The sequence below is a fragment of the Haliotis asinina genome, chromosome 5 (genome assembly GCF_037392515.1).
Source record: "Haliotis asinina isolate JCU_RB_2024 chromosome 5, JCU_Hal_asi_v2, whole genome shotgun sequence".
In the NCBI taxonomy this organism is placed as follows: Eukaryota; Metazoa; Mollusca; class Gastropoda; order Lepetellida; family Haliotidae; genus Haliotis; species Haliotis asinina.
The window spans coordinates 22,128,661-22,153,950 of NC_090284.1; the positions used below are offsets into that span (position 1 = coordinate 22,128,661).

The window sequence follows — 25,290 nt, forward strand, 5'->3', positions numbered from 1 at the left end:
TTCTCTGGTGAAAAACGTGTTTATATATCAATGAAGGTAAATGTGTACATATAATCTCGTACATAATTGTAAGTCAGTAGTCTATTCAGCACTTATCTCATTGCACATACAGATAATGACAAGTGAACACATAGCATATAGAGTAAATACATTGCAGAATAGGTAAAATAACAATAAAAAGCTACAATACTGCCCAGGCATCACTTGTAATAGTTGAGAGCGAGTTGTATGCTAAGTTATATAGGGGGTGTAGGGTGTGCTATGTAGGAAACATGTCCAGTGATGACAGTATTCAATCCGCTGATTTCTGATTTTATTTCAAACTGATCAGTTCTGTGAATCATCTAAAAGTGTTTATGCTGAGTTATATAGGAAGTGTTTGTAACTTACACTAAACATCATTTCTTACTTGCCTAATTATGTTATATTTGTAATGAATGCTCAGCATCTCCAGTGATATTTCTGTGAAACAACACTATCTTTGTACACAAATGACTCCATAATAAATGATAACTGTAGCAGGCCTTTTGAACAGAGAAACAAATGAGTAGATGACAAAAAAACAAATAAGAAATTAGGAAATCATATCAATAAAAAGTATGACCCAAAGGCTGAAAAACTGGATTGTAAAGCACAGCACACAACAAAGTTACACACTTACTACAGAATAGGTTAGTATGACCCCTCACCTGTAATCTAAGAAATAACTGATTTCCAGTTGACCTGAAACATTATTTTGTTGACAGGCTGCCCTTGCATGGCATGAGTACTGCTGTGTGGCACTGGGCTAAAAATTTATAATGGGGAGTACCACCAGTAGGGCAGGACATGCTTGCCCTTTTCGCAGTCACCTGGTGTCACCACAGATTTGGGGTTTTCAAATATTTTTGCAGTCTACACTAAGTCTGAGGATAGTCAAAAAGGGCACTAGTGTTATATATTTACAAACAGTACCTGTACTACTTGGTGGCAGCGTGTATCAACAAGTGATGAAAGAATGTAATAAACAAACAGCACTTGGCCACTACTTCATAAAGTCATCTGACCACTATGGTGATGATAAGCCCATGTTTAAGTATGGGGTATGGTATAAGGTCACTTCGTTGTAGAATGGGGTCCAGTAATAGAACCACTCTTGTTTCCTAACTCACTTGATTCATTGATTTACTAACTGGCCACAATCACATCGCATGAATAGTGGGGCTAAAATGATTTGTTTTGATTCATTATAAAATTATATCTGACACCTTAGATTCAATTTTCGATAACCGTTATCACTACTTCTGTTCAATAGCTGAATACCTATCCAAATTATTTCCACACACCCAACATAATTTTTACTCCCAACGCGAGCAGCACTGAGCACTTGAATGAGGCAAAAACTTGACTTGTCGACGGCGGGCTACTTATCCACTGAGAATTGTTGTTTGTAGTCATCGCCAAGTTGGACTTCACCTTAAATCTTTCCAGGTTTTAGCCAACTCTGAGAGTTACATAAACATGGATGTTTTTATTTGCACTACTAGGTGGTAGTATGTATCCAAAATGGATGTAGGAAACGCAACATTTTTTGTCAAGTTTTTCAATAGAGGACATATACCGGCATACGAACGCTTACTTTTCACTTTTTCGAAATTCGCATTTGTTTTACTGTTCAGCATACATTCAAAACAACTGGTAACTTTACCATCATCCATCAAGCTGATATAAAACATTTTAAAGGCACTCTGACACGACCCTTACAATATACCACTTTATGACCGCATATGTCTTTACCCTTTGTCATGTGTGAACATATCTTCTGTATTTAATGCCTTTAAATATATAACAACTAGAAACCTTACATCATCCATCAAGCTGATGTAAAATATTTTTAAGGCACTTTGACACAACCCTTAAGTTAAAATATGCAACTTTATGACAGCATATGTCTTTACCCTTTGTCATGTGTGAACGTAGCTCCTGTATTTAATGTCGTTAAATATACTAACATTACCATCATCCATCAAGCAGATACAAAACATTTTAAGGGCACTCTGACCCGACCCTTACAATATGCAGCTTTATCACAGTGTACGTCATTACCCTTGGCCATGTGTGAAGATAGTTCCTGTATTAAATATCCATGAAGATCCGGGTTAGTATTGGTTTTCTGCAATGCATGTTTGTCGTAAGAGGTGATGAACAGGATTGGGTTGTAAGGCTCACTGACTTGATTGACACATGTCATCATATCCCAATTGTGTAGGTCAATGCTCATGCTGTCGATCACAGGATTGTCAGCTCCTGACTTACAGACCATCAACAAATACCCGGAATATTGCAGAGTATGATGATACACAACAATCAAACACAACAAAATTCCGATACAAAGACACTTTGACACTATATAAACATGAACAATGTGAAACTTTATGTAGTCATAACATGCATGACACACCTGTAAATCCTAAGGAATACATTGGTCAGAGGCAACATCATTACAAGATCTGAAATTGAGGTATATAAGACTAATAAGATTAATATCAGTTATAAATTTACTTTTATCATGTGTGGGTATTTCAAGTATTTTCAAACAGAAAAACACATTCAGTCTGTTTATATGAGCGATCTGTGAATAATCCTAACACAGTTATTAGTGATATTAGTGAGGTTAGTGATGCTGATCGTGAGCTAACCAACAAGGTTCTCTGCATGAGTGACTGCTTAGACCATTAGGATATCCCAGTTCTCCACAGAGTTGCAAGTCACTTCCGTCTGCTCTTCAGATCATCAGATACAAGTACATTAGATGATGAGATCATCACTCCATCATGGTGCTATCATCAGTATCCGCATTACCAGAATAACGTCAGACTCTTAACTGTGATATAGTCTGAGTTACATCACAGATCTATGACAAATATGTGAAGCCTGCAGAAAGGAGTTGGCTGCCCTGCCCTGCCCTGCCCTGCCCTGCCCTGCCCTGCCCTGCCCTGCCCTGCCCTGCCCTGCCCTGCCCTGACCTGACCTGACCTGACCTGACCTGACCTGACCTGACTGCCACCTTCCCGTCCTGTGTATCATGGTAGGTATATATATGTGTGTCCGCTTGTATTTTCTTGTTCATAAAGCATCTGCCTGAAGAACATGGGGTCAGTACTTCCATCCCCATGGCTGTTACACCTGTTGCAAATGTATATATTGTTGTTTCCCTGCCTAGAATTCAGCACTGGAGGAATAAAACAGGGTCAATCTGTTGTCAGTATACTGTGAGTGAGAGAGGTGTCCATGTTCAAGTGCAGCATGGTATCTAAACAATGGCACTAGCCTGGGCTGATACACACAAAGGTTCACTGCAGAAATGCAATAATCTTAATGCAATGTTAAATCTCATTTCATTTCTCTATATGATGAAAAAAGCACAAATTTACTCCAGTTTATATCCACTCAGCACTCGTTAATACAGCAAAATACAACAAACTAAAATTAGTGGTCCCTTTGAATTTGTTTTCACAGTAGTGTACTGCAGCTGACAAATGATGAATGACTCTTGCGGCAATTCTGGTGTTCAAAAGCCCATAATCAGTTGATCCTGATCTTGGTTATAAGGGAGACAATACATTGAGGCACATCTACCATTACCCTGACCCTCACCCCAATGTTCAATATGTACAAACAGTTACAAAACATAAACAAGGCAATAGTTTTCAGCACTGACATATAGGCAAAAGGCCTTTTATAACACTAACTGAAAAATATTCCTTATGTATAAAATGGACATATGGTAAAGCTGTAGTGTTGCCTTAAATAGTGAACTTACTGGGAAAATCACAGTCTTGTAAACATGAACACAGACCTTCTATTATTGCAATTATAAGTTAACTTTGATTCATTATTTTAATGTTTGAATTAGTAAATCTATACAAAATGAGCAGTGGGTTGTCTCAGTTGACCATCAACTGGTCTTGTAGTATCACAAAGCTTGAAAGCCTGGAAGAGCAGAAAATGCCTCACCACCTGTAACATAAATAGTTTAGTGAATGAGTCAATGGTGCTCCATGCCATTTTGCAGTATCACACATTATCATGGTATAGTTAAAAATATATCAACGTCTGACAAGAGAAGGAAAAAGGATAAGTATGTTTGTTAAAAATGCCCATTACAAGAGATATATTCTGGCAAATCCCAAACCATTTAATTCAAATCTTTCACACTTTACTGTTTATTACTATGGGACTGGATCACAATGCTTTAATAAACCAGTCTGATGAGTGAGTAAGTGAGTTTAGTTTTACAGCACACTCAGCAACATTCCAGCAGTGGCGGTCTGTAAATAATCGAGTCTGGACCAGACAACCCAGTGATCAACATCATGAGCATCAATCTGCACAACTTGGAACTGATGATGTGTCAACCAAGTCAGCAAGACTGACCACCCAGTCCCACTAGTCTCCTCTAATGACAAGGATAGTTGCCTCTTGTGGCAAGCATGGCTTGCTGAAGACCTATTCCACCCTGGATTCACAAATCCCATTCTGATGACATGAGACAGCTTGTGCTGGTTATCACTCGCAACAATCATCAATTTTAACCTTAAATCCCACAACATAACCTGTGGGCAATAACTGCACACAACCATAACATTGCACAAAATGAAAGAGGCACTGATTGATAATGGTGAATGATTAATTACTAATTCCTATAAGGTCTTAAGAAGAGACATGCCTTTGGGGCACTTTACATCGTCTGAATAATATACATAAAACACTGAAAAATAATCACACAAGTACTCACTGAGTTGGTCATGGGACACACTAAACCTACTGTCTGAGGTGATGACCTTTGCCTCTGCAGCCCATGATGGCGCCATCCACGTCTGCCACTGTGCACAAAGTGGGTGAGTGAGTGACTTAAGATTTACAGTCACACTGGTAATATTTCCGACATATCGTGGCTTAAAAAAGTTCTAAATGCAAAATACATACATATCCAGTTTTCATGGTAGATTTTGTACCAGTGCATGCAGAAATAAAATCATAAATATGTAGTCCAAATCTTTTGCGCTTATACCAAACCTGAATCATTTCAAAATATATTGTTTCTTCATATGTTTCTGTTTTAAAGTACTTTTTAAAAATAAGTAGATCAGAGTCTAAGCGTGCAAAACACGCCTGCAAAATATTGTTTGCGTGTTTTGTTGATTTTTTGTGCGTGAAAAACGCAGGTTTCTACTTTAACGCGAAACTGCTATCACATATAAAACCCTGTCAATGAAGGACAATGACAGTTCTAGATTATCACAAAATGATTTAAAACTGGCTAGCAAATATCTTTAAAAGTAGTAAACTATTTTGGGACAATATGATGTAAAAATGGGCTATTTATTGCCAACAACTGAAGGTAGATCACCATGCTAGGTTCCATGGCGGTGGACAAAGAGTGACATCATTAGTCAGTAAAGAATCTGGCTATCTAGCTGGCTGCCAAGTCCTGAATGTTACAAAAGTCTCTGGCTTGTCTAACCTGATATCATGGCATAATGAATCCCTCAATATCCCGTTCATGCTTTAATGGCAACCACAGTGAGAGCATGAATGCAGCTACCAAATCTTCTTAGGGTATAAGAGATTTATTCTCCTCCATCGGAAACATATTTCCCTCATATATATGATTTAAAGTATTTTATATGAATCAGGTGATTTATTTATTGTTCGTTGTTTAACGCCACCCTCAACTATATATCACTTATACTGTAGTAGTCTGTAAATAATTAAGTTTAAATAAGACTTATCCCATGATCAACATTAAAAGCATCAATCTATGCAATTGGGATAAGATGATATGTGTCAACTATGCCAGCAAATGTGATCCTGATCCTGATCCAGTTGGTCGTCTCTTACGACAAACTTTGGCTACTGAAGACCGATTCTGACCCGGATCTTCACTTGTGCATAAACTGAAGTACATCCACTAGTGACTCATATATACTATGATGCGTATCCACCACTATTGAACAGGTTTCACCTGTAATCCAGCATGGTTCCATAGACTCTAACAGGAAACATCCAGGTTAGCCAAATATTTATACCCATATTAATAGCATGTATTGTAAGTATCAACTGCCAAGGAGTCTGGCCTCAATTACATACATACCATTTCCCCACCCAAATATATATTACACTGGTCTTTTCCACACCATTGTGTATTTTTAGGTTGTTCACTCAAAAATAAGAATGAATGAACAAGTACATATCAATAGTCAATTTTGGGAGGTGTTTCCAAGGAGGTGGGGAAATGATCAGGCAAAAATATTTTTGGGTGGGGAAATGACCAGGCGAGGAACCTTGTCCACATGACTAAAGGCTACAGCTGCAACAAATACAGTATGTGGTGAAGATGATATGCATCACAAATATTGGGTAAGGAATGTGAATGTAATCACAAACACAATATTATAGTTAAGTGATTGATGCACAATACAGAACGTTCATGTTGTTAGTGTTGATCTGTCACAGCCATAACCAGTGATCTCATGCCTCTCAAATTTTGTATGTAATAGTTACAACTGACAGTACCATGTGCAGCCTTGGCAACCTAACATGACATGCGCTACTGCAGGGCTTGTACATGTTCCATCCTTGTGTATCTCACTTTAAGGGTTCAAGTAAAACACACTCCTGAAGGGATTGTAAATAATATTTACTGGTGACCACCAATAATAAATTGAATTCATGAAAGGCTAAAGTTTGATTCATCGAACATGCGAGTGAATCGTAACAGCCTTACTAAAGAGGTAAGCTCACATGGTCAGGGTGTCACTTGTGTGATGACTTCCGGCACTCTAGTCTCGAAATGCACATAATGTTAGTAGAAACAAATAATACCATTTAAACTGAACAGGAGCACCTGAGAGATGGGAGATTAAAATATCTGGACTAACTTCAATCAGGGCTTTAGCATTGCAGAAAAAGAAAACAGAGTCTTTGAGACAGACTAAAAGATTTGAACACTACTTACTTTATGGTTTTTGCTCGGGAGCAAGCACGGAACTGGGAGGTTGATTCTCACTATTGACTTGTTGCTGAGGGTGACGATGATCTCTAGGCCATACTTGCACTGAAAGAAGACAACACACAACAAACTGGATAAATGTCAACCTCCTCACAATCTGAACAGTTCCATGGAATTATCCTTGTAACAGTGTACAGCAATCTATAAGCAATTAACATAACATAGCGATAAAATAGTATTCGAAATCATTCAGGTACAAACCTTTCCTTGTTAGAAGTTCAAAAGGTATGTGCAAATGTCCACTTTCACGAGTTGGTAAGCTGTTCTGACTGGTCAGTCTCAAAGGTTGCCTGAAATCGCTTCTAGGGTTTGTTAGACTCAGTGTAAGAGTGTAACAAACAATACTGACACTAAGTTGATTAACCATCATGGTCTGTACATCCAGTAGGAACAAAAGGCCAACTATATAAGTACAACTGACCATCGAGAAGATATGCCTGACCAGTCAGGTAAGTACATCAGACCATCCAGTAAGTACAACTGATCTTCCACAAGATACATCTGACCACCCTGGTAAGCACATCAGACCACCCTGGTAAATACACCTGACCATCCACAAGATATGCCTGACCAACCAGGTAAGTACATCAGACCACCCTGGTAAATACACTTGACCATCCAGAAGATACACCTTACCGTCCAGGTAAACACATCATCCCACCCATGTAAGTATGTCAGACCAACCTGGTTAGTATACTTGACCATCCAGGTAAGCACATCAGACCACCCAGGTAAGTAAGTCAGACCACCCAGGTTAGTACACTGTACCATCCAGGTAAGCACATCAGACCACCCAGGTAAGTAAGTCAGACCAACCTGATTAGTATACTTGACCATCCAGGTAAGCACATCAGACCACCCAGGTAAGTAAGTCAGACCACCCAGGTTAGTACACTGTACCATCCAGGTAAGCACATCAGACCACCCAGGTAAGTAAGTCAGACCACCCAGGTTAGTACACTATACCATCCAGGTAAGCACATCAGACCACCCAGGTAAGTAAGTCAGACCACCCAGGTTAGTACACTTTACCATCCAGGTAAGCACATCAGACCACCCAGGTAAGTAAGTCAGACCACCCAGGTTAGTACACTATACCATCCAGGTAAGCACATCAGACCACCCAGGTAAGTAAGTCAGACCACCCAGGTTAGTACACTTTACCATCCAGGTAAGCACATCAGACCACCCAGGTAAGTAAGTCAGACCACCCAGGTTAGTACACTTTACCATCCAGGTAAGCACATCAGACCACCCAGGTAAGTAAGTCAGACCACCCAGGTTAGTACACTATACCATCCAGGTAAGCACATCAGACCACCCAGGTAAGTAAGTCAGACCACCCAGGTTAGTACACTTTACCATCCAGGTAAGCACATCAGACCACCCAGGAAGAACTACTGACCATCCATGAAGGAGTACCTGATCATCCACCAAATACACCTGACCATCTGATCATGTAGGTAAGTACAGTTGACCACACAGAAGGTACACCTGACCATCTATATATGTACATCTGACAACCAGCTACACAAGACTGGCCTCTCCTCACCTACCTCTATGTGTTGCCCTTTTATCGTAGGAGGAAGATCTTGCCTATCTTTTGACGTGAGTGGAATCAAAATATTATCCAGAACTCTGAAAAAGTGAACAAATTTTGAACGGTTTGCTGAGAAGCATGGTGGTCTTATATCAGAGAAAATGTTTCCCCAAGACAGTATAATACTTCTACAGTGTAATGAGATCAGAGAAACAACTTTCAAACACTATACTTTCAGTAATATAACTAAGAGCTTTCAGAGGACTTCACAACATAGTATAGCTTTCTGTGATTGCCATAATTGTGTATATGGTGTTGATAAACTTAGAAAAAAAAAATAAAAGGGGTGGATTTTCATTTGCGGAGATCAAATTATACTTTAATTTTGACAGTCATACTTTAACATAAATTGATAATACAATAGATTTTTAGGTAATTCTAAAACAAAAAATGATAATCATATGTTTTAAGCACCGTTCTGTTTAACTATTGTATGTGATGATATAATATACTCATGGATACAAATAAGGGAACACATGAAAGTACAAGTGTTCCTTTATTCTTCTCCACATTTCGCATGTATTGCGCAGTGGGAGGAAATTCTGGAAATAAACATAGGAACACTTGTACTTCCAGGTGTTCCCTTTTTTGTTTCCACGAGTATATTTGAATCAAGCTGGGGAAGGAAAAATAGAGTAAAGTCAAGAAATTTTAGTTATATTTTTAAGAAGCTGTCATATGACTGGCGTCAGAGACCCTGAGGTCATCATTTGGAAAAATTCAGCTCGCATATTTTCAATTTCAGTCAAGAAGGGTTTAAAGATCATAGAGCAGAGAGTTATCATGTCGGAGTCATACACCTGATTGTAATGGAATTGTCAGCTATCTTAATCTTCAGGCAGACAGTCTACCAGACTCTCCAACATATACAATAATACATACTAGGGTTGGGACGATTCACCGAGAGATTGCAATACATTAAGATCGATACAGCTATTGTATCATCAACTGGTGTATCGATACTGTTTCAAAACAGTATATCTTAAACATGTTTAAGTACTTATCTGCTAACTATGATAGAATTATTTACTTGTTTATTACAACAGTGTTATTGTTACACATATATACCTTGAAATAAATTATACTAAATCTTAATACTGTGACACCAAGTTTTATGTATCATGATATGTGTCGTATCGCAGGTAAAATATTGCATTGTGTATTGTATCGTGACATTATAAGTTGTTCACTGGTCATGAGGGGACCTTGGGTTGAGAGACTGAGGGACCAGTGAACAATGTATTTAACTTACCAAACACCTCAATGTTAATTTTGAACTGTTTGAAGCATGGTATCGGATCGTATACTAAAGTCAGCCTCTGTGAATCAAACGAATCTTGAATCTGGCTTTTTTTTCCCCCACAGGTATTGTCGTAGTAAAATTGCTGTGCATGGTGTAATTCCGACTCTTAATATTCACAGGGACTACATATGAATGTTTTGTCAAAATTTATTCACTGGAATGCGAGGCAAATGTTTTCTTAGGCACTGCTAGATTTTGCAGATGACACAAGAAAAACAAACTTAGAGTTATCTCACCTCTATCAATTTTGCATTCACAAGACAATGGTAGTTTCCGGTAGTTTCCATGCATCATGCATGATTTAGTGTTATTCCAGATAAAGAAGTACTACCACAAAGTACCGAATGAGTTGCCATTGGCAACGGAGTACACTGCAATGAACCTTGCTTGTAAGTGGGGTATATTGAAAATAATAGAAGAGCGCTCAACCAATCATAAAGTGACATTTATGTGTGAGGTAAGATAAAGAGTATGGTCCCTGCTCTAATACACACATCCTCCTATCAGAAAATTCTGGCTTGTCATATATGTGATACCGAGTGAGTGACTTCCTCAAAATACCACCTCGTGAGAACTGATGCATCCATTCCAGAAGAACTTCCTCCTGTTTCCATGACAACCACAGGTCCACCTTCTGGTTGAATGTACGTCTTCTGCTGCATACGTCTAATGCTGGGAGACAGTTTCTCCTGTGGAACATCTTTCTTGCAGATGAAGAGCATATCCCTCAGTAGCTGTGGATGCAAAATCACCATCACTAGCAGAATATACCCTAAATTATCACCATCATTGGCAGAATATATCCTTAATCAAAATCACTAGCAGAATATACCCCAAATCATCACCATCACTGGCAGAAAATACAAATCATCATCATCACTAACAGAATATACCTATAATCACCATCACCAACATAATAATAATATAACCAAAATCATGAATGAATTCAGTTTTATGCCACTTGTGAAGGACTAGAAATTGGCTTAAGACATTGTACACATGTGGTTGGTTTGTTGTTTAATGCCACATTCAGCAATATTCCTGCTGTATGGAGGCAGTCTGTAAATAGCTGAATCTGGATCATGAGCTTCAGTTTACAATGACATGTCAGTCCCATTAGTAGCCTGCTAATAGTCTTATGACAAGCATGGGTTACTGAAGACCAGTTCTAACTCGGATCTTCACAGTCAGTGAGTGAGTTTAGTTTTACACCGCACTCAGCAATATTCCAGCTATATGGCGGTGGTCTGTGAATAATCTAGTCTGGACCAGTGAACAGTTAAAACAAACTCAACAAAGCTGCAAGTAGGCACAAAAAGAATAAAAAAAATGAAAAACAACATGAGTATTTAACAAAAATTAAGACATTTACTAAACTATCTATAGTTAGTTATCGATAGTTACACATGCAACTGATTGAGCAACAGTTTCGATTCTACCATTGATTGATTGCTTCGGGAGACTCAAAGCATCGTTACAGCCCTATCTGTTCTTGACAAACCATGACAGAAACATGGTATCATAAGGTTCCTGACACACCTAAGGGACACAACTCTGCACAGCACCTGCTGAGTCTTTGATGACAAGGATACTGTCCCTACCATAAATGCGAGCAAGTGAGTACAGTTTTACTCTCCTTCAGCAATATTCCAGCAATATCACAGCAGGGGACATCAGAAATGGGCTTCATGCATTGTATCCAAATGGAGAATCAAACCTGAGTCTTCAGCAAAAACCTTACTCCCAAATTTTTGTTGTTCTTTGTAATGTTCTTTGTAACATTGTTGTCTTCAAGGTCATACATGTATATGGATTCTTTCATGATCCACTGATGACAAACATGCCCCAAACAAGAAATAAGAAAACCTCAAGAATCGTATGTGACATCTCATCCTCCACACACCTTGATCTTGAATGAGCTGATTGTTGTGGATGTTTCATTAGTGACGATCATCCGAAGCTTCATGTTGTCACCTGACATAGGGTTTACGTCCACTAATCTGCAACCAGAGGCAGGACAGGTTAAACTAGCACTCAGGTGGGGTGTTCTCAGTTTACCAGCAGGTATTGTTTAAAGGTTTCAGGTCATTGGAATGTGCCAATCTCTAAAAAACAACATGTGATGCATTTTTTATTGTCTGTTAGCAGTGAAAATGTACGATAAATTTTGTCTTATACACCAAATTAAATCAAATAAAGTGAAATTAAGATTTCAGATCCTCATAATTTTACCTTGCCAACTCAACATTTAAAACTCAGAAATTCATTCAACTTAGGATAGATGTTCTTTGACAAACAATCATAGATTCCAATAATAGCAATTTGAAACTAAGGTAATTTGTTTAACAACTTTTATCCTAGGATATAAATGTTCAGTTGACATGGTAAAATTATAAGCATTGGCAATCTTTAATTTCACTTTATTCGATTTACTAACAATTCATTGGTAGGTTTGCACTGCAAACTGACTACAGAAGCAATCCAAATTTTATATATTTTTAGATTAAGCGTTACTTTTTCCAATTCCCCTTTATCATACAAATAAATACCAGCGTTGATCTCGACTTGTTGACTCACCTCACTAGAAAATGGATGGACCTTCGAAATGGGAATTTACTGACGACGTGGTCAAGTTCTATTGTCTTGTTTGCTTCTTGACCCTGCGGCTTCATCACAACAATAACCTGTGATGCCTGCAAGTGTCAAGGTCAAAGTGTTGTGTCTCTCCATGGTACACATTTGCATTCATCATTTACAGCAGTTCTTTGAAGAGTACTTTGTACTACTGCATGCCAGAATAAAAGCCCATAAAGATGCAGATGTTATTCATGTTTTAATAAAAACATGAGAACAGGCATGTGACTGACAAACCTTGACTTATAAACAGGGCAAATTTGGGATTCGAACTAATGATGTTATGTTTTGGGCGCAACAGAGGGAAGCATTTCTGCACAGTGAGTTGTGGTGCCTGAATCTCCATCGTTAGAGGAGGAACTATCAGCATGGAGGAATTATCTGATCAATAACTGGCTGATGTACCCATTAATGAAAATTTGTTCAAATACAACTTCAAGTCAACATGAGAATGAAAAAGGAGTATGTCAAATGAATAACCCATTCATATACAGCCAAATTCCATCTTAACAGCACTTACAGTATTGTTTGACTTACACCAATGTTTGACTTACAGTATTGTTTGACTTAAGCAATGTTTGACTTACAGAAAGGTCTGAGTCTGTGACAGAGGCTTGAAGCCAGTACTCAACCATGGACTCCCATGATGCATCACCAACACTTTGAGCTTTAAAGGTCCCTGGAATAGGAAGTATAAATCATATACTAAAGGAAGAAAATTATGGAACACACCAACACATTAGTAACATCGCCAGTCATTTCAGCAGTATTCATGCCATATTTTCACTACAAACTACTCATAATGCCCCAAAAGACAGTAAAATATGCATTAGAACAGTCAAATTATTTCTAAGTTATAAAGCATCACAAAATATGATCAGTGTTCAAGATCAGCTCTGTCAACCAACTGGCAGATTTTGCTGACAACCTGCTTCACATCTACCTACTGTTGTGGGAAAATGTCACAAAGTTGACCAAATTAAAAATCAATTACAAAATAGTGAAACTGGAGCTTGTGTAAATATGAAAATACTTTGATTAATGTGTCCTTGCCAAATAATATCTGGTGTTGTGAAATTATAATAAGCTGTTTATTGAACTGAACATGAATTCATGTTGATAAAATTTGCTCTTTTCCTGGTTATTTATATTACTTTATACCTCTCTTTGTAAGCCCTAAAAGAAATAATGTTCACCAATGAATATGTTTTCATATGTGTTCTTGTTTTTTTTAAGGAGATCAGGACTTTAAAATGAGCATCTTTAATCATGGTTGTATCATGGAATAATAATTTATACAAAAATTCATTTATTATCACTACAAGCATTATACATTAGGATTCAGATATTAAGAAAATATACATATAGCATATTAATTTCATCATGATCAGTAGTAGCTTAGAGGAAGACACCAGCTTAAAGCAAGAACTAATTTCATAGATCTACAACTCCACAAGGGTTTAAAATTACAAGTGCATTGTTTAAAGATGTTTGTACATAAATCCTAGCCTGAGATATTCAAAATGCTACGGTTAGACATACAGTTCATTCTAGACAGTTTAATGAGCTTCCTTGAAGAAAACATATCATTAGTACAACAGTGTGACAACATTTTTAATTAAGGTCATTAAGCCATGGCCCAGTGAAACACATCTATTGTAATCCAAGCTATTATAATTGACACATCAAAACAGGTTTGGATAGAACTAGCCCAAGCATACAGTAAATGTGCCAGCAGGATTAATGCCACTTAAGATAGGATTACTAGGATTAAGAGCACTCCCCTCTGTCTGGTTATTCCAATAGGTCACACCCCACTCTGTACATTCAGTATTTCATTGGCTATTATAGGGCACACCCATTTTGTATCTTTTAATGAGCCACAACCTTTTTATTGTTTCAAGTTTAGTTAAATAGTCTCCAATTCCATTTGTGGCTTAGAAGGGTTTAGACTTCCAACTCAGACCAACTCTAGCCCTCAGCCCAGAGGGTTGTACCGACTCTCTGCGGCCACCCTTGTTATTCTATTTCTTGTTAATAAAATTATAAACAGCTTCTTGTGACTTCGGACTCTTTGCTGAGTTAATTCCCCCAAGCAGACCAGCACGCCAGTTAGATAAGGGATTTGACTGGTACCCTCATTTGGACCTGAGACCCTTATCATAATAGTTGGTTGGCTGGCAGGAAGTTTTTGTGGCCTAACATTCATCTTTATTTCATCCATGACTTGTGATAAGAAACTGAGGGCCAGGTAAAACAAAACTTAAAATATCAAATCTTAAATACCGTAACACACCTGGTAAAACCTTTGGAAGTGTCATCATAAAGGGGAAGATGTAGCTGCCAATTGCAAATGGCTCTGAAAGGAAAATACAGACTTCATGTGTATTGTTGCTCTTTACAACACTTCATATTTTCTTCCAGTTCTAACCATGGTGAAAAATATGTTCCAAAAATGTCCTACATAATCAAATTTACCAAAGAGTTGACTAAATACTGTAAGAATGAAGATTTTCATGGATATCAACTTCTTTATTATGAGAACACAACATTTTGGTGTTAATGCTTACTCCTTCATCAGGTGAATGAGAAGGGGGTACGAAGTTATATTTATATGTACAGGTAAACAATAACAATGTAACAAGTGGACTGAATTATCGAAAGCTGGAAGCCAGTATAAACAAGCACTGATAGGAAGCCGACAGTTATGATAACAATGATGGAAGCCAATGGTAAGATTATGTTTACATAACACAGATGGGGATTAAGGATGATGTACATGATTGGGGATTAAGGAGGCCAATGGTGATGACATACACATGATAGGATGAGGATTAAGGATGATGTACATGATAGGGATGATGATAAAGGATGTACACGTGTGTAAACACTAATGAATTACATAGATGGAATGTACACAGATAGAAGAGATTAATTTATCAACAAGTCCTAGGCACTTGGTAGGTACTGTCAGTTTGTCAAAAGCATGTTAATCATAAATACAGTTCATTGCATTTCAAACTTTACCATTGATTAGAGTCACTTTTGCAGTCAATGATTTACCTGTACTGCTGTAGAGCTCCACATTGTAGAAGTCAATGTAGTCTTTGGTTGCAGTCAAAGTGTTCTTGCCACCCTCTGACCTGTAGTCATAGTTGACTGAAACGACAACAAAACACTGATTATACTACTCAAAAGAAGTTAAGAACAGTGATTTTTTTCGGTAACCTCCCAAACCCCTATAGTTAATACAACAAAGTTCATGGTTTAGTGCACTGTTAATCTCCTGCCTGTTACCTACCAGGTATGTCATACAATAAACCATCCCAAACACGTAGAAAATAAGAGAATAATTTTAATGAGCAATAGCCAAACTAAGTTTGAGTTGAGAGAATGGTTGGAACACAAATATTTTATATTTTATAATATACAATACTTTATTAGTTCAATAATATTGAAAATGAGTTTGTTGAATCCATTACAAGTACATTGTTGTAGTGTCTCTTATTTTCTTGAGGTTATTGAGGGTTTCAGTGTCTGTCCAAATTAAAATAGATGTCTCACAGTGTGCAGGAACTGTTTTCAGTCCAATATCAAGCTGCTCCTTGAGGTGCAGTGCTCAATCTCTGTATTCCCTCTTTCTGTTTCTAAAATTTATATAGCTACAGTTACAATCTGTGATGTTATTTCACACATTCATGGATTTGTGCTCAAAAAGTGTGTCTGAAACAGACTTTTTCAGTTTACCAGTAGCCAAGATGCTAATATTCTATATATATGGATTATTTCTACACAGTATGCTATGCTGTTATATTCCTGCATTTTTCATTTTTCTATAAGTTTATTCATGAGTCAGTCTGTATGTGACATATAGTACCCATTGAATGTTAAATAAAATGGGAAATAAAAAAAACTGAAATATTGTAGAGGTTGCCCCAGATGAAACTTGAGCCCCACTAAGAAAACAAATGGCAGCTGAGTGCATCAACTAATTGTCATTACATTACACTTCTACATTTGATTCAGAACGTTCCATTTTTGTCTAACTTTGTGATTTGAAAATCACATATGCTCCTTGGGACTTTTAAGCACTTTTTAAGCACAAAGAATGCAGAAACCTTCACAGTGACTATCTTGTCAGAATGTTCACCAGTTTGGATCATCCTCAGTGAGACTGATCAGATGGTGAATGATCAGGTTTCAATGTGTCCAATCATCAACTCTGTGTGTTCCAGTAACTGGTGTTACAGCAAAACAGCTATTTGGATCATCCTTCCTGATATATGTCAAGGTGTACAAATATAATCTACATTCATAGTGCTGGTTTGTTTTGGGAAACCCTCTACTTATTGTAGAGTCTGCCAACCTAAATCTGAACAATCTGGTTCTCTAAATATGATGGTTCTCTGAATCTGAACATGCTGGTTCGCTGAATCTGAACATGTTGGTTCCCTCAATCTGTACAGGCTGGTTTCCTCAATCTGAACATGCTGGTTCCCTGAACATGCTGGTTCCCTACATCTGAACATGCTGGTTTCCTCAATCTGTACATGCTAACGGTGCTTACTGCAGAGAATTTTCATATTGCAATAAATTGCAATGCAAAAGCATGTATTGCGATATGTATTTTTGCCAAATATTGCAAGAAGTTTTTTCAAACAAAAACAGCTTATAATAATCGAATTGATGCTTTACGATAAAGCAAAAGCACTATATAATCACTAGGCTTGATTAAAATTTAATGAAACTTTTAATCATGACAAAATAGAAATGTAAATAACAATATGGAGGTTTCGGATTACGTCCCTTTGTAAGTGCTCTCTTTAGAAAAGGCAAAAAAGGGTCGTTACATCACCGGAAGGTGGGGCTGTTTCCAGGCCGTAGCTAATGTAAATATGCCATCTCATCACTGTTGTGTTCCGGGTTGTACCGCATTAACGCGAAAGCAGCATAAACTGGAGAAGTACCCATGGCTGCAGGGGGTGACTTTTTTGTCCTTCCCGAACAAGATCAGGGCATCAAGTCTTCAGAGAAGATGGATTAATCTCGTCCGACGAGAGCCTACATGGGCACTGAACAAGTACAGTCGGATATGTTCAAGACATTTTTTGCCCGGTGGTGACTGTCCGACACTTTCCCCTTATAACAACTTTAAAACATCCTCCACTCCAAGGTATTGACCACTTACATATATACTTTATTTTTCACTGATTTTTTAAAGTCTTGTAGCCTCTATTTTGACACAATTTAATGAGTTTGGCCGCAGATCTATAAATAGATCCAAGGTTTTTCATATTACTCAATATTAGTATAGAGTCGAAAAGCCGACTGTTTAATTCAAAATTATTGTCAAGCTTGGCCGTACTTCTGCTCAATGTAAATCTACAAATTGTGAATAATAAAATTGAATTATTTTAGATATTTGTTCTATTTTTGCAAATAAGATATACTCTGTTGTAAAACACTGTGGAACTGAAAATTATCAGTTATATTTTTTTCATAAAGCTACTCAAAACTCATCACTGGCCTTGGATGAGAAGGAATCCACCAAAGAGCTTGCAACTACACAAGTTCCACCTGATTTATCAGGAAGCAGAGACTTTGCCGCCATACCCTACACAGTTGGAGAGATCACAGTCCTTCAACCAACAAGGAAAATAAGTTTCTCAAAAGGTCTACTCATAAATAATTCTGAACTTTAAACGATAAATTTTGTTGAAACTTTATTTTGAATAGTTTGAATACAGAATGAAAATGTTGTGCAGATTAAGTAATTATTTTTTTAAATGAGCAAATTGACCTTCTCTGATTCAAGATATTCATTTCATTTTCCTCCAGGTGCAATAGAATCAAACACACCCATAATCAGCAACGATCATGACTATGTCATGAAGGATGAAGAGAAGAGCGGGATGTGTGAAGCTGGAACTCAAACAGATCTGACAATGTCGGACATCCATATCATGAATGAGGACCTTAAAAGTAAAACTGAAAAACTGGATGACAAAGAAACTCTATTTAGGGACTTGTTTTTGGAAACTGTTGTTAAAGATGATGAACATGTAAGGTTTTATACGGGCTTACCATCTTGTGCTGTTTTATTGGGAATCTTCAACATACTTGTTTCTAAATGTTCAGTTTTGAACTACTGGAATGGCAATGCTGCTGCATGCAAAATAACAAATACTTCAAGATGTCATCCAGGTCCAAGTAGAAAGTTGACAGTGTATCAAGAATTTATTCTAACTCTTGTTCGTCTGAGACAAGGATTTCTGCAGTATTTCTCAGCAGATGTGTTTGGAATATCAAAGTCACGTGTTAGTCAGATATTTGCAACATGGATTACTTTTATGTCTCAAACCTTTGATAATGTATTGAAATGGCCATCAAAACTGCAGGTTAAGAAATATATGCCATTGTCTTTCAAGCAGGTATATCCCAGAACACGAGCCATAATTGACTGTACAGAGTTCTTTTTTCAAAAACCTAGATCACCTTCAGCCCAAGCAGCTACTTACAGTTTGTACAAATCTAAAAATACTGGGAAATGTTTACTTGCCATATCACCATCTGGTACTTTCACGTTTGTCTCTGACTTATATGGTGGTAATGCTTCAGATAGGTATATTACAGAGAATTCAGGATTTTTAGACTTAATTGAACCTGGAGATGATATCACGGCAGACAGAGGTTTCAATGTTCGTGATTTATTGACTAGAAAGCGAGCTACCTTAAATATGCCACCATATTCTTGAAAATGTACTTGGGGTAAGAAAAAGAGACTTAATGTGAGTGAAATTAAAAAGACAAGAAGCATTGCAAAACCTAGAATTCATGTTGAGAGAGCTATACAAAGACTAAAATGTTTTCGACTTTTAAGTAACATCATTCCTTGGGAAGTGAAACCACTTGTTAACAAAATGGTGAAAGTGTGTGCATTTTATTGTAATCTTATGCCAAAACTAGTCAGGAACTAAGTCAACTTCAATAACTGTTGTAAAGCAAATAATGCATATATTTTGACTTGACAGAACAGTGTCTTGTATTCAATCCTCTAAAAAAAAACCCAAAACAATGTGATACAGATGTTTTTTAATGCATCATGGTTTATTGTTGATACTGTGCTGTACAATAGTTGACATGTAATGATTTGTACATAATTATACTCACATCCAATTATTGTATTAGCATCAAACAGATCCTAGATTTTTTAAGCTCTCTTGGCACTAAGATAGTCTTAAGTCAATGTTAATGTATGTCACTTATGAATGCCTTAGCGCTGAGAGAGCTTCGAAAATTGAGCCGCAGGACCATGATCAATCATTACAATACCCAACAAATCAGTGTGTATTTCACACAATCTACACAAGTAAAAACTCAAAGGCCCATATAAGCTGCATATCCGGGTAAATTACACATGTAAAATTTCCAATTATGCATCGGAAAAAATGGTTGCATACCAATTACACACACAAAATTTTAGATATGCAAAAAGTATTAAACATGGTCATGGGTTATATTTATATTATAAGAATTGTTTGAGTAATGAAAAAGACATTGATTGCTATGAATTTGTACTGTTAGTGTAGTACTACTGTTATACTGTCAGTACAGGATGAGTGATTTTTTATGAAATCAATTCCATTATACATTATCTGTATTTAAATTGGTTTTGCTCAGGTATGATGTAAGGCAATACATATCTGCTTAGTGAACTCACTCAGTGACATATACAAAGGTGAGTAAAATCACAGAGATACCCACATATCTGAAAGCAGTGGGTAACAGAATATGAAATACCGAGTCAACATTCATAATACCCATTCAAGAAAAATGAATTAGGTACAGTACCCACATGAGCTATCTTATCTGAGGCTCTGGCTAAAGATGACAAATACAGTCGAACCCCATTGTCTCGAACTCGGTTGAGACGAATTCTCGGATGTGTCGAACTGACATCTTGGTCCCTGCCGATTTCCTTATATTTATCATTATTTTTCCCCTGATGTGTCGAACTAGATGTGTCGAATTCCCGGTTGTGTCAAACTCATTTTAGGGTCCCCAAAGGCTCTAACAAATTTACCCTTTTGTCTCGAACTGTCAAAGCTGGTTGTTGCAACTGCAACTGCAAATTATTCTTGTTCTTATCTTTTTGTATGCATATTTATTTCCATGACGAATAAAGTGATTGAATTGATTTACATTTGTACATGTTGTAATTTAAAGATCAATCATGCCGTAAATGTTTATTGCAAAGATATATTGTTCGTTTGTGTATCCTACTGCAAAATAACGATGTGTTAAGCAGCGTGGTCTTGTTGGTTCTTGGTCTTTTCAATGCTGACGGATGTGTCGAACACTCGGATAAGTCGAACTTTCCCCTTGGACCCGACGAGTTCGACACAACGGGGTTTAACTGTACTTAAAATACATTTGTAGTGCTAGGTAGAAAACTTGTTACTAAGTGTAAAGTTGATGTTTATAATCAAGTGCCTCATGGTATTTACAAGGTACTTGACAGACAGTAAACAGATTGTAAACTGTTTACATAACAGTTATCCCCATTTAACTTAAAAGTACATTTGTGTTGTAGTAAAAGCATAATTACACCAATAGGTCTATACACAACGTATGTACAGTATTACCTGGAGTCATTTTAATACATGATGACAACAATAGTAATATTATTTATTACTTTTTCATGTACATGCCCTTGACAGTAATAGATACTGACATCACAAGCACTGTTCTGAATAATACTAGGGGAACAAATTTACAGAAATAAACTTCAATTTACGTTCCATAAGATCTTGTTTCTCAATTTTACATACTATTATGTATGCCAGTAAGTAAGTAAGTATTTCAATTAATACAAGTCAGTATTTGTTGATACCTGAGTTTTGTTATGATCATCCACTTCAAATGACACTGGGATGAGACAATCTGTATCTGCATGTCTAAGTAACCTTTAACACTTCTCACATACACTTCACGTGTCAATAATTTGTAGGGCTACAAAAGCAGATCAATCTAAGACAGCAGTTTAGGAACAATGAATGATTCATAGAAAGAGGTTATTGACTGGAAATCTTTTTTCCATTCCATTTTGTCAAAATAAATTCTATCAATATATATCAAATGCTTTCCAGTTTTTATGGTACCTTCAACATAGAGAACAAAATCACACCAGTGAACATTTGCAACTATTTGGCACTGTATTTGCTTGTACCAAGGTGAAGACTTACTCAGCTTTATCACTCCACTTTCAGTTTTATACACACTGTAATTCTCAGAACAAATTTCCTCAATACTGCAATTTTTGTATTTGTAAGTAGATTTAACCTCTAAAAGGCCCTTACCACAACATTTACAATGTACAACACCATCAGGGCTGGCACCAAGATGAGGCATGCTTTCATTTACTAATAGTCCTGGAACATAAACATTCAGGCCAACATGGTCTGTTTTTTTGTTTATACTCATACAATTCACGGGCAAGGACTTCACACTCTTTACCATACATTGCTGGTGCTAATGTTGAAGAGGCACAAGTACTACTAACATCAGACCAACTTGTATACTCAGACATGACCTGCTTTACTATGTAATTGTCACTTTTATTTTGACTGTAAATTAATACATTTGGAACGACAGATGCAGTCAGTCGACCACATCGATACTTAAACCAGTTTTCATTATCTGACTGACCTTAAGAAAGTGAATTAATTTCTTCACAATTACTGCTTGTCATGTTAAGCTTAACATAATCAATGAAACTTGGGGGTGAAATTGTGTTATTTTTATATTCAAAGCCTATTTCAAGCATAGATTTGGGAAGTGAAGAGGCAACTTGACCCTGGTCATTATCCAAGACTTCATTCATTTGACAATCAGTGTCCTTAATTAATTCATGCAATGCATTCTGGACATCAAAATAACATTCATTCCTTTCCTTGGACGATAATTGTTGATTGTATCTGTGTGGAGTAGTGAAGAATTAATTTCAGCTAGTTTAAGTGGTAAAAACTGTTTCCTAGCATTGTCCCAAACACACTTGACATCGGTGCAGGTCTCTGTATTCCTGTCCACGTCTTTCAGACCAGTCCACTAAGCTGAAGAACAGGGCAACAACATGCTTACAAGCACCGTCATCACTGAAAAAATATGGAATAAAGCTTATTTAATAAATATTTTGAATTTCTGAAAACGCTCATAAACATGCTTTGATTTTTTGATACCTCACTAGACATAATTCAACTGACTATGGCAAGACTACACATAGGAAACTGCTTAGTAGGAAAATACAGATAATAATAATACTTACCCTGTACAGTCACATCCTGCTGACACAATACAAGCATTTCCCCTCTCCAGCAGACACCAGGTTAAGTAGGGTTTCTCAGACTGTGATGTCTCACGGGTGCACTGGGCTCGAACATATTTATGATCATGTGACAAACTATGAAGCTCAACAACATGGACATGGCCATCGGTATGTAGTCGGTAGCCCTTCTCCTTCCTGAACCACTTCAGTCTCTCTTTGCTCCAACTTGCCCGCCCTAGCAAGTAAACTAGGATGTCAGCTTGACAGAACATCGGCAGCAAAGTCAGGTTATCGGTCCACGATTTCAGTTCGGGCGACACAACTGCGGGAAATGTCACTTTTTCGTTGTCAACAACAACCCTACTTCTCTCCGCAAGGAACGAAGACGTATCATTGGGAGTCGCAAGTTCAGCTGCCTTATTCGTCAACTCAAGCAGCTGTGTCAAGGTGTAATTTGAAACGGTCATACCCCTTGCCTTTAGAAAGGATCGTAATTCTGGATTCAGCATCGAATCGATAGATTTTGAATTACCCGCCATTGCGACACTAGAAACAGCCCCACCTTCCGGTTTGTTGCGCAACCTATTTGATAACTCGAAACCTCCGTATTGGCTCAAATAAAACAAGGAAAAGAACAATTTAACATCAACAGAGTGGCTACTAGTTTGAACTGTCTTCTCCACTCTCAAAATATGCCTTGAGATTTTAGGCAGCAACTTGACATATGAGACATCACTGATCATTAATAAACAGTACTTAAAACATTCAGATATGAAACACTGAGAAACAGTTCAACAAATATTAAGAACGCAACAAACCAAACTTAATAATAATCCTGTTAAATGTAATTTTCACCACGATTATTCCCACCACAATCATTATTTATCACAACAATCATCACCATCATCAACCATCACCATCATCATCATCACCACACCATAGTGTGTGTTAAAAACAGGAATGTCCAAAGATTTTGGAAGGTCAGAGTGTTGCAAAAGTTTTCCAAATACATGTCAAAGTAACAGTTTTCGATCAACGTATCCCAACACACATCATTTTCATGTCTGAACAAGTAAATAATGGTAAACCAGTTTTTGAGTAGCCCTGGTACATAGTGGTACCTTTAACCTGTAAATACTAGAACCCTGAATCTGTACATGATGGCAACTTTTTTGCAAGCCTTTAAATTCTGATAATTTACAGCAATTCTGGTATACTTCTAATATGAAAATTCACATAATTCACATTTTTCTATCTCCTTCAGTCTAAAACCCTATTAGAAGTAGAAAAATACTTAAATTTGTTTAAATTTGAGCTCTGAACTCCAAAATTCCAAGGTGGAAACTTAAAATTTATGAATAGAGATTTGTACATATATAAATATTATCTCTACTGAAAGATTTTAGGGTTTTTTACATCCAAAAGGTATTCATGTTGCTAAAGATGACTGGCATATTTTGAACATTTGAGAATGTTTTTCTGTTGTTCCAGAAAAATATATCGTGAAATATTTGAATCAACCTCCTACCACCAACAGCTGTATAAATATTATGCAATCTGCCTATGTTGATAAAAATGCAAACTGTTAGGATATTTTTTATATTATGTACAAATCAGAATCAAGTGCAGAACATTTTCATAATTCCATGTGTACCATTCAAGTGATGTGTGACCATGCATTTGACTGTATTATGAGCCAGTGGCCTTTTTTCAATAAAACTGTCTGTCTGCCTGTCTGTCTGTCTGTCTGTCAACTTGTTAACTTCTGAACAACATGTGATTTACAATCATCACAGCATATTCAATATCTCATTCAGAATTTGACTGGCAATTCATCACACATGTTACCCAACATACAAAAGAAAAACAAATACTGACTGTCGTGAAAAATAGCAAAATGTTCCTGTACAAGCTTGTAACAGGTAGCCATGATGTACACACACTACATGTTCACCAACTATATGTCAGAAACAGATCGCATTCATCACAACACTACAAATGTGAGATCAAAAAGCAGTAAACATGGTCCAACACAGATTGTCAGTGTGTGTCACAATACTGAGCCCCAGTGAGAAGCACTCTTCAACACAGGGATGAGGAAGGAAGTTTTGGATGTCAGTTGTGACAAACCAAAGACCAGGAAAACAATTCTGGACAGTTCATGCTTACTGACAGAGCTACGTGGAAGAAGCAATGTTAGCCTTATTGCGTTACTGGTTTCTGCTTATTCCAGAGCATGAATCTGTACATGCTGGTACCCTAAATCTGCACATGCTGGTACCCTAAATCTGTACAAGCTGGTTCCCTAAATCTGTACATGCAGCTACCCTAAATCTGTACATACCTGTTCCCTAAATCTGTACATGCCGGTACCC

At 37.1% G+C, this 25,290-nt stretch overlaps 2 protein-coding genes across 2 annotated transcripts in view; one reads left to right on the forward strand and one right to left on the reverse strand.

The window, feature by feature from the left end:
* The window catches only part of LOC137283429 (uncharacterized), a 29,321-nt gene continuing 4,031 nt past the window's right edge, over positions 1–25,290 (reverse strand). Inside the window, exons 3-12 of the mRNA XM_067814903.1 lie at positions 15,655–15,750; positions 14,888–14,950; positions 13,179–13,270; positions 12,535–12,650; positions 11,861–11,957; positions 10,522–10,691; positions 8,611–8,692; positions 7,001–7,099; positions 4,778–4,865; positions 1–3,999 (exon numbers count right to left, since the gene is read on the reverse strand). Of these exons, the coding sequence (XP_067671004.1) occupies positions 3,956–3,999; positions 4,778–4,865; positions 7,001–7,099; positions 8,611–8,692; positions 10,522–10,691; positions 11,861–11,957; positions 12,535–12,650; positions 13,179–13,270; positions 14,888–14,950; positions 15,655–15,750 (947 nt within the window). The 3' untranslated portion in view covers positions 1–3,955. The remainder of the gene's footprint in view (positions 4,000–4,777; positions 4,866–7,000; positions 7,100–8,610; positions 8,693–10,521; positions 10,692–11,860; positions 11,958–12,534; positions 12,651–13,178; positions 13,271–14,887; positions 14,951–15,654; positions 15,751–25,290) is intronic.
* On the forward strand, positions 18,480–19,346 carry LOC137283216 (uncharacterized). The gene has a single exon (XM_067814654.1). It carries the CDS (start codon positions 18,480–18,482, stop codon positions 19,344–19,346), a length of 867 nt encoding a protein of 288 aa, XP_067670755.1.

Bases quoted from the DNA above. Each gene is read 5' to 3' on its own strand.
- LOC137283216 (XM_067814654.1), top strand. From the start codon at position 18,480: ATGAAGGATGAAGAGAAGAGCGGGATGTGTGAAGCTGGAACTCAAACA.